The sequence below is a fragment of the Oncorhynchus mykiss genome, chromosome 28, assembly GCF_057628025.1.
Source record: "Oncorhynchus mykiss isolate SJ-2025 chromosome 28, ASM5762802v1, whole genome shotgun sequence".
NCBI classification, from domain to species: Eukaryota; Metazoa; Chordata; class Actinopteri; order Salmoniformes; family Salmonidae; genus Oncorhynchus; species Oncorhynchus mykiss.
The window spans coordinates 36,687,388-36,698,112 of record NC_143049.1 but is presented as its reverse complement, the minus strand read 5'-3'; the positions used below and the strand labels follow the sequence as shown (position 1 = coordinate 36,698,112).

At 47.5% G+C, this 10,725-nt stretch overlaps 1 protein-coding gene across 2 annotated transcripts in view; it reads left to right on the top strand.

The window, feature by feature from the left end:
* LOC110508241 (activated CDC42 kinase 1) overlaps positions 1 to 10,725 on the top strand; it is a 124,410-nt gene that overhangs the window by 41,255 nt on the left and 72,430 nt on the right. The window contains exon 1 of one of the 2 annotated variants that reach the window (XM_036966282.2): positions 2,247 to 4,135. The exons of the other annotated variant lie outside the window; for it this stretch is intronic. Within the exon in view, the coding sequence (XP_036822177.2) occupies positions 4,061 to 4,135 (75 nt within the window). The 5' untranslated portion in view covers positions 2,247 to 4,060. Of the gene's footprint in view, positions 1 to 2,246; positions 4,136 to 10,725 lie in introns of those variants that run through there. 2 annotated transcript variants of the gene reach the window in all.

The window sequence follows — 10,725 nt, the reverse complement described above, 5'->3', positions numbered from 1 at the left end:
CATTCAGTGTTGTTGTTTATGTATGTAGCTAGTGAGATGAGCTGTAGCATTAACAATGTCTTTCAAAAGGAGACAACTCACAAATGCGGAAATTCTGGAAATTCCATTTTTTTTTCCTGGCTGAACGACGACACAGATAATATACAGTTAGCTGGGTTTTCCGTGCATCGGCAGGACAGAACAGCTATGTCTGGTAAGACGAGGGCTGGTGGTGTGTGTCTCTATTTGTCAATAACAGCTGGTGTGCGATGTCTAATATTAAGGAAGTCTCGAGGTATTGCTCGCCTGAGGTAGAGTACCTCATGATAAGCTAGATAACACTATCTACCAAGAGTTTTCATCAATATTTTTCATAGCCGTCTATTTACCACCACAAACCAATGCTGGCACTAAGACCGCCCATCCCATCTATCTCTGCTGGCCACCCTCAGCCCATCCCATCTATCTCTGCTGGCCACCCTCAGCCCATCCCATCTATCTCTGCTGGTCACCCTCAGCCCATCCCATCTATCTCTGTTGGCCACCCTCAGCCCATCCCATCTATCTCTGCTGGTCATCCTCAGCCCACCCCATCTATCTCTGTTGGCCCCCCTCAGCCCATCCCATCTATCTCTGCTGGTCACCCTCAGCCCATCCCATCTATCTCTGTTGGCCCCCCTCAGCCCATCCCATCTATCTCTGCTGGTCACCCTCAGCCCATCCCATCTATCTCTGCTGGTCACCCTCAGCCCATCCCATCTATCTCTGCTGGTCACCCTCAGCCCATCCCATCTATCTCTGTTGGCCACCCTCAGCCCATCCCATCTATCTCTGCTGGTCACCCTCAGCCCATCCCATCTATCTCTGCTGGTCACCCTCAGCCCATCCCATCTATCTCTGTTGGCCACCCTCTTCGGGTTTCTATGCAACACATATCTTTCAACTATGCTGTGATGTTAAACTACAGTTTCAGTCTATCTAATCGAATAGAATCCACAGATTGCGAGTTGAAGATAAATACTTTTACTAAGAGTATTAGTATATTAGTAATTGACTGACCCGGTCTCTCCAGATCTCCTAACAGTACTATTTCTAGGGTCAATTTTAGATCAATGTTATGCATTTTCAGCCATTCCTGAAAAGAAACAGGCTACCTGAGGGCAACACCAAAATAAATGGTCTATTGATTCTGTATCCTCACAACAAAATCTGCAGAGCTTCGATGATTTTATGCCCCAAATATTAAACATTTTGTTGGTGGCAAGAATTCTATCTAATAATTGAATCTTGAATCTTGCGTTGTTTAATATATCAACTATATCAATATACCATGGAATCGGTACGTCCAACATCTCTTCCCAACATTTAGGAATACACTCCCTATTCCAAAATGTGATTGTTGCGCAACAGGACATTTCATCTGAGCTGCCCTCACACTGAATTCAGCTGCTGAGAGGGGGTGGGCGCTAGACTACCACACTGCAGGGACAGGACAACAAAGCCTCTCGTTCAGGAAAAGGTAAGAGAAGGAGAGGAAGTCACGTAGCAAGGGGTGAAGAGTCGGCAGGTTGTCGTTCTTAACTGTGTGTCTTTAGCCTTCACTCTGGACCTGGTTGGACCTGCTTTCTTTACCTTGACAAACAACTTGTGGAATAAATTCCTGTTTGTTATTTTTAAGTTGTAATTGATTATATATCGACCCCCAGGTCCTACATGAAGGGGTTGATTTGAAATTGGGGCATTCCTCTAGTCCCAAGTCTGTAACACTGTGTTGTTGTGTGAATCGTTTTAGAATCGCTTCGCCTAGATTTATTCTTAAACAGACAAAGCCCCAAGCATCATTAAATGGTAGGGAAATCAATGAATCATCGTCATTTTGCCCAAGAATTTGATTTTATTTGTATCACAAGAAAACGCAACAGCAATAATAAGTCGAAGGTCACAGGAGCAGAGGCCACTGCCATGTAGGTGTGTGTGTGTGTGTGTGTGTGTGTGTGTGTGTGTGTGTGTGTGTGTGTGTGTGTGTGTGTGTGTGTGTGTCTCTGTGTGTGTCTCTGTGTGTGTGTGTGTGTCTCTGTGTGTGTGTGTGTGTGTGTGTCTGTGTGTGTGTGTGTGTGTCTCTGTGTGTGTGTGTGTGTGTGTGTGTGTGTCTGTGTGTGTGTCTCTGTGTGTGTGTGTGTGTCTCTGTGTGTGTGTGTGTGTGTGTGTGTGTCTCTGTGTGTGTGTGTGTGTGTGTGTCTGTGTGTGTGTCTCTGTGTCTGTGTGTGTGTGTCTGTGCCCGCTGTGCAGGGCCAGGAGGGAACAGATTTAGCAGTGGAGGTGGAGAAGGGATGAGAGCATTAAGCCTGATAAGCGGGTTGCGAATAACAGGCCCCAGGAATGGGACTGCACTAGACCGGCCAAAACCGTTAAGAGACAGAGAGAGAGATGGAGAGAGAAAGATAGAGTTAACAACCTCAGTGCTACCGTTATTGAGATCAAATGCTAATGCCTTGGTCAGTACCATCGAGACCATGACTCTATTGTCATGGTTAGATTGTGGACAGAGAATCAGGAGGCCGGCAGATTAAACAGTTTCTGCCTCTCTTGTTCTGTCGTTTATTCGTTTGTTCTCTCTCTCTACTCCCCCTTTCATCCAGATGTCAGCTCAGCTAGCCTCCAGATGGGGGGGGGCATCCCCTCCCATAGCAGAGTGGTGCTTTCTACACACACACACACACACACACACACACACACACACACAAACACACGCACACCGCCCAGCGTGGCTGTGTTTTTCTCCCTCCTATATGGCAGGATTAGTGATCCACATTAATGCCTGTCTCCGCCCCTGTCGGCCTCCTGCCACGTCATTGGCTGCTCCTCTCAGGACCACCGCTGATTGTAGATCCCCGTGGCGACGACCGGGGAGGGGGGGTTCCACTCTCGCTGTGGCAATGGGGAGGCGACCACTCATCAAATCGCCGACCAGCTGGAGCAAAATAATAATAATTGGGAGAAAAATAAGCATTGTGATGGAAAGAGACGACAACAACAACAACAACAAGGGATTAACCGTGGGCTCCAACTGAGCAATCAGGAAGTCTGTTTAAAACTGCACCAAAAAACACACACCCAGTTTCTCTCTCCCTCTCCTCAGTGCTAAGCTGCTGGTCAGAGTGGACAGCTGTTCAAAAACTAGGAGGATGGAGATGCATACAAAATGAAAAATAGCCCTCGGGACTCGGGTGAAAGACGCATTCTACATCCTCTTGTTTTTCAATGCCGCCTTCCTGTATTTGTTTTGATGATGAGGCAATAAGGTAAGCCGGACATAGGGATGCTGTGAAAATAGAACGACTGAGCGAGAAGAGGGAGAACTAGTGCAGCATGCGTCAGCTCTGAGGCATTGACCAATGAACAAGCAGCGTGCGACAGAAAGAGAGAGGGAGACGGACGGTGACAGCCTGTGATGCGAGGAGGAAAGCGAGAGAGCGAAGAGCAGGACTGGAAGGTCATTTAGAAGAGATGGAAATAAACGAGGATCCGCCACCCTTTGACGACACCTGTCTACAAGGCTATCCTCAACACCAATCAACAACATAGCTGGACTCCTGCTACATCCACATATAGGGGAAACCCTCCACAGAACCTGACTCAACCTGCCAACCAGCCAATACATTCCCAGAGGAATGTTCATTGTGAAGAGGACAATCCTACCGCTCCTGTCCTTTTCTTAGTGTACCTAATCAAAAAAACTTGGTCACTTGTTATGGCTGGCTGACCACAACATCCCCTTTTTGAATGAAACCCAAGAACTGTCTACAGAAAAGAAGAAGGGGATATCTTTGACTGCTACGACGAGGAATAGCCTGTCTGTTGTTCGCCAGAACACACACTGGATTGGTGATTCTCAGCCCAAGGTGGACCAGGAAACCACTGGACTGAGGCTATTGGAGAGATGGCTGACTGACGGTGTTGGACTTTGCCATGGGAGAGATGGCTGACTGACTGACTGACTGACTGACTGACTGACTGACTGACTGACGGTGTTGGACTTTGCCATGGGAGAGATGACTGACTGACGGTGTTGGACTTTGCCATGGGAGAGATGGCTGAGTACCAGCGACTGGATGAGACATCGGACTACCAGCGACTGCCCAGCGTTGACGAGGAGGTAGTTCACTTCACACCCACACCGATCATGGAGCGATGGTCACTTTGTTTTCTGACAACACTGCTGCCTAATTACTCATCAGTAGAGAACACGAGGCCTTCATTATGACATGGCAGGAAGTGTGTGTGTGTTTTCAAGTCCTGTATTCTATTACTTATGAGTCATTATTTGGATTGTAGGTGAAAGTATTGTAAGTATTTCAAGTCGACTGATTTTAAAGAAATGCTTTCAGATCTCTGTTCATGTGATAGTATCTTGTTGAAGTCTAGTGCTTTTGTATTTAACCCTGAATATAAAGAACACCACCAGGCTAATGTATCGTGTGTGTGTGTGTGTGTGTTCCAGGTACCCATCTGGCAGTATAGTTGTTGTCATCTACCATTCATTCAACAGATGCAGTGATTGTGGCTAGGCTAGGCTAGGCTATGCATAGCTATATTTTTTGTGTCTATCTGTTATGGTCTGTGTGTCTGCTCAACCCTTCAGATCATGACTGTCACTTTTTCTCTGTCTCGCACACACACACACACACACACACACACACACACACACACAGCCCACGTTATTGAATGCGGAACCATGAGGTCATTGATGAAGTGCTGCTGAATGACTTTTGTGTTGGGACGCACCCACACCCTCCTCTGTCCCCTCTCTCTCCATCCATCCCTCTCTCCTTTTCTTTCCCTCCTTTCTCACTAGTGTGATATGCAGTCATTAGAGGGTTGTCTGTCTCTCTGAGGAGGTAGCCATGTCTCTGTGCTGACAGAGTAGCCTGTTCTGTTAGGTCAGGGGAGGTGGTAGCCATGTCTCTGTGCTGACAGAGTAGCCTGTTCTGTTAGATCAGGGAAGGTGGTAGCCATGTCTCTGTGCTGACAGAGTAGTCTGTTCTGTTAGGTCAGGGGAGGAGGTAGCCATGTCTCTGTGCTGACAGAGTAGCCTGTTCTGTTAGGTCAGGGGAGGAGGTAGCCATGTCTCTGTGCTGACAGAGTAGTCTGTTCTGTTAGGTCAGGGGAGGAGGTAGCCATGTCTCTGTGCTGACAGAGTCAGGTTTTTCATCTCCTGTACATTACCCAGCGTGTGTTTTGTCTTTATTCTTCTCTTTCTTGTAGGTATGTCCAGTCCTGTAGTGTACAGTCCAGTCCTGTAGTGTACAGTCCAGTCCATTATACTACAGTCCAGTCCAGTCCACTACAGTCCAGTCCACTACACTACACTACAGTCCACTACACTACAGTGCACTACAGTCCAGTCCACTATACTACAGTCCACTACACTACAGTGCACTACAGTCCAGTCCACCATACTACAGTCCAGTCCACTATACTACAGTCCAGTCCACTATACTACAGTCCACTACACTACAGTGCACTACAGTCCAGTCCACCATACCAAAGTCCAGTCCACTATACTACAGTCCAGTCCACTATACTACAGTCCACTACACTACAGTGCACTACAGTCCAGTCCACCATACTACAGTCCAGTCCACTATACTTCAGTCCAGTCCACTATTCTACAGTCCAGTCCACTATACTACAGTCCAGTCCACTATACTACAGTACACTACAGTCCAGTCCACTATACTACAGTCCAGTCCACTATACTACAGTCCAGTACACTACACTCCAGTACACTACACTTCAGTCCAGTATACTACACTACAGTCCACTACACTAGGTCCACTACACTACACTACAGTCCACTACACTACATTCCAGTCCATTCCACTACACTACATTCCAGTCCACTACAGTCCAGTCCACTACATTTCAGTCCAGTCCACGAAATACTTTGCAAAGAAGCCAGGTGTGTGTGTATGTTCTGTGACCAGTATGTTGGTCCTCTGGTGTGTATGAATGTGTGTGGCCTTGGGTTGACGTTGCAGTTTTCTGAGCAGCGAAGGTGATTCGGGGATGCAGGGCTGCTCACACAGTTGCAGCTTTCTGCTTTCTGCAGCATTTCTCTCCCCTTACACAGCAGGCTGCTGTTACCTCATGAACTGGAGAGGGAGAGAGGGAGGGAGAGAGGGATGGAGTGGGAGAGAGGGATATAGAGAGAGGGGAGGGTGGAGAGGGGGAGAGAGAGGAGGTTGGGGAGAGAGATGAGGTTGGGGAGAGAGAGAGGGGAAGGTGGGTGGGAAGAGGTAGGGAGGGGAGGGTGGATGGGAAGAGGGAGGGAGGGGAGGGTGGATGGGAAGAGGGAGGGAGGGGAGGGTGGATGGGAAGAGGGAGGGAGGGGAGGGTGGATGGGAAGAGGGAGGGAGGGAGGGAGGGAGGGAGGGAGGGAGGGAGGGAGGGAGGGAGGGAGGGAGGGTGGATGATGGGAAGAGGGAGGGAGGGGAGGGTAGATGGGAAGAGGGAGGGAGGGAGGGTGGGTGGGAAGAGGGAGGGTGGGAAGAGTGAGGGAGAGAGGGGAGGGTGGGATAGAGAGGGGAGGGTGAGAAGAGGAAGGGAGGGAGGGAGAGAGCGAGGGATGTAGGGAGAGAGCGAGGGATGTAGGGGGAGAGAGGGTGAAGGATGTAGGGTGAGGGAAGGATGGAGAGATGGGAAGGATGGAGAGATGGAGAGAGAGCGATGGAGAGAGAGGGAGAGAGAGAGAGGGAAAGAGAGAGATGGAGAGAGAGACATGGAAAGAGAGAGATGGAGAGAGAGAGATGGAAAGAGAGCGATGGAGAGAGAGCGATGGAGAGAGAGAGGTGGAGAGAGAGCGATGGAGAGAGAGAGGTGGAGAGAGAGAGAGGGAAAGAGAGAGATGGAGAGAGAGACATGGAAAGAGAGAGATGGAGAGAGAGAGATGGAAAGAGAGCGATGGAGAGAGAGAGGTGGAGAGAGAGAGAGGGAAAGAGAGAGATGGAGAGAGAGTTGTTTTCTTTTGAACAGGTACTGTATATGAATGAACCTAGCCATAAATAATGAATCACTGAAGCTCTCAGCTTTTCTCCCCCAGGAGGGTTGTGTGGAGATCACTTGGCTGGCTGGTTGACTGGCTGGTTGGCTGGGTATTATTTGCAGCCTACTGTTTTGTCCTCCAAGCCCCAACAACTATGTCTTGTTTACACCAGTGATCCCTCTCTCCAGCATACTGCGCTATGTGCGACATTCGTTTTCCTCTGGCTAAAAAAAACATTGAATTATGGAAAAAATACTGTCAAACTCTCAATACTCTGCAGCACAATTTTTCTCTGACTTTGTTTATGCGAAGGCGGTGATTGATTGGGCTAAGTAACATTTTTGCAACATTGTTTCTTATTGGACAAGGTCAGTTGTTTCACCATTTTTTTATTTCATTTTGTGCCAACTGAACATTACCCAGTTCTCTGCCACAGTGCTGGTCAGGGATGGAAGGACAGGAGGGGGGGGGGGGGGTGATTATGCAGTAAGTCAAGCCCCTTGCTTAAAGTGGCATTGAAAAAGGGGACTCATAGGCGCTGTGATGTGTGGCATTAGGTTGGGAGTCCCACTCTCTGCCAAAGCTCCATCAATCCCCTTGTGCTCTTGTGCCCCCCCCCAGAAAAAATCCTGTGTTTCATGAGCTGAAATAAAAGATCCCAGAAATGATCCATATACACAAACCACTTATTTCTCTCAAATCTTGTGCACAAATGTGTTTACATCCCTTCTTTGCCAAGATAATCCATCCACCTGACAGGTGTGGCATATCAAGAAGTTGATTAAACAGCATGATCATTACACAGGTGCACCTTGTGCTGGGGACAGTAAAAGGCCACAGTTTTGTCACAATACAACACAGGTTTTGAGGGAGCATGCACTTGGCATGCTGACTGCAGGAATGTCCACCAGAGCTGTAGCCAGATAATTGAATGTTGATTTCACTACCATAAGCCGCCTCCAACGTTGTTTTAGAGAATTTGGCAGTACGTCCAACCGGCCTCACAACCACAGACCACTTGAATGGCGTTGTGTGGGCGAGCAGTTTGCTGATGTCAGCGTTATGAACAGGGTGCCCCATGGTGACAGTGGGGTTCTGAAATGGGCAGGCATAAGCTACGGACAATGAACACACAGTAGTGCATGGGTAAAATCACCGGGGAAACCAATCAAAAAATGTTGCTCTACGACCCCCCCACAAGCTTTATGGGACTCGTCTGAATTTGCTACCGCCGATGTGCCAACTTCTGTCTGTAGTGTTTGAACTCGTGATGTGCTCTTCGCAAACTATCCGTTCTTTTTCAAACGACTCATTTTACTAACTCGAGAGTTATGATTCGTTTTTCTGAGTGACTTGTTAATTTTAGTTGTTTGTTTGACCTGCTTGTGCTGGCCGCAATGAGTCCTGCAGCAGGACTAATACACTCTCCTCCGGCTCAGCGGCTCCAGAGAAGTGCTCTGACCACCAACTGTCTGTCATATGTTCCCACCATGCACCAACTGTCTGTCATATGTTCCCACCATGCACCAACTGTCTGTCATATGTTCCCACCATGCAGCAACTGTCTGTCATATGTTCCCACCATGCACCAACTGTCTGTCATATGTTCCCACCATGCACCAACTGTCTGTCATATGATCCCACCATGCACCAACTGTCTGTCATATGATCCCACCATGCACCAACTGTCTGTCATATGTTCCCACCATGCACCAACTGTCTGTCATATGATCCCACCATGCACCAACTGTCTGTCATATGATCCCACCATGCACCAACTGTCTGTCATATGTTCCCACCATGCACCAACTGTCTGTCATATGATCCCACCATGCACCAACTGTCTGTCATATGATCCCACCATGCACCAACTGTCTGTCATATGTTCCCACCATGCAGCAACTGTGTGTCATATGTTCCCACCATGCACCAACTGTCTGTCATATGTTCCCACCATGCACCAACTGTCTGTCATATGATCCCACCATGCACCAATTGTCTGTCATATGATCCCACCATGCACCAACTGTCTGTCATATGTTCCCACCATGCACCAACTGTCTGTCATATGATCCCACCATGCACCAACTGTCTGTCATATGATCCCACCATGCACCAACTGTCTGTCATATGTTCCCACCATGCACCAACTGTCTGTCATATGTTCCCACCATGCACCAACTGTCTGTCATATGATCCCACCATGCACCAACTGTCTGTCATATGTTCCCACCATGCACCAACTGTCTGTCATATGTTCCCACCATGCACCAACTGTCTGTCATATGTTCCCACCATGCACCAACTGTCTGTCATATGTTCCCACCATGCACCAACTGTCTGTCATATGATCCCACCATGCACCAACTGTCTGTCATATGTTCCCACCATGCACCAACTGTCTGTCATATGTTCCCACCATGCACCAACTGTCTGTCATATGATCCCACCATGCACCAACTGTCTGTCATATGTTCCCACCATGCACCAACTGTCTGTCATATGATCCCACCATGCACCAACTGTCTGTCATATGATCCCACCATGCACCAACTGTCTGTCATATGATCCCACCATGCACCAACTGTCTGTCATATGTTCCCACCATGCACCAACTGTCTGTCATATGTTCCCACCATGCACCAACTGTCTGTCATATGTTCCCACCATGCACCAACTGTCTGTCATATCTGACATAAGGCAAATAGATCAGGGTCATAGAGAAGAAAACTCCATGTTTAGGACTGATGATTGATCACATGTTGGAAGAATAAATTAAATGAATTGATTATTGAATGTTGTGATTAAAAGAGCTTTGTAGAACTAAAACATGCACAGTCTCTGGTCAACAAACTCAAACTGGAGAAAGAATCGTTTGAGACGGTGCAGTTTACGAACGATATTGTGCTTTTCACCCTTACAGCAGTCAAGCACCTCAAATGCCACACCTAGACCTTGTTTCGAATGTATCAAGAAATAATCGTATTTATATGTTTAGCAATTAAACAAAATGTACATGTTTAAAGCACACGTCTACAAGACTGAGTCACAAATGACAGCTCCAATAAGCCTCCTATGGTGAACAAGAGGCTTGTAGAATCATGACTCTTGAGTTTTCAGTTCATCGCTAGGGGGTCCTGCATGCTCTGGTATTACTGAATCAAATGAATGGAATCAGTCGAAAGATTCGTTCTTTTAACTGAACGAGTCAAAAAAGATCTGAGTCAGTAAAAAGACTTCCCATCACTAGTCAGAAACGGTCTGGCCTACACACTAATATGACCCCACCAGAGTCAAAAAAGATCTGAGTCAGTAAAAAGACTTCCCATCTCTTGTCAGAAACGGTCTGGCCTACAAACTAATATGACCCCACCAGAGTCAAAAAAGATCTGAGTCAGTAAAAAGACTTCCCATCACTAGTCAGAAACGGTCTGGCCTACAAACTAATATGACCCCACCATTGGGGAAGGAAAGCTCTCTTTGTCCTGTCATGATGATCAGGAGCCAGATGCAGGACATCCGCTCGCTCTCTTACGAGCTGTGAATCCACAACACAAAGAATTCCATCTATTTTAATGAACACAACAAGGACATGTCACTTTCAGTGTGAGTACCAGTTTGGAATGAAAACTTATTGAAAATATATGAGACCAACCAACCAACAAGAACTATCAAGGAAACATTGCGGGATGTTTTGGCTC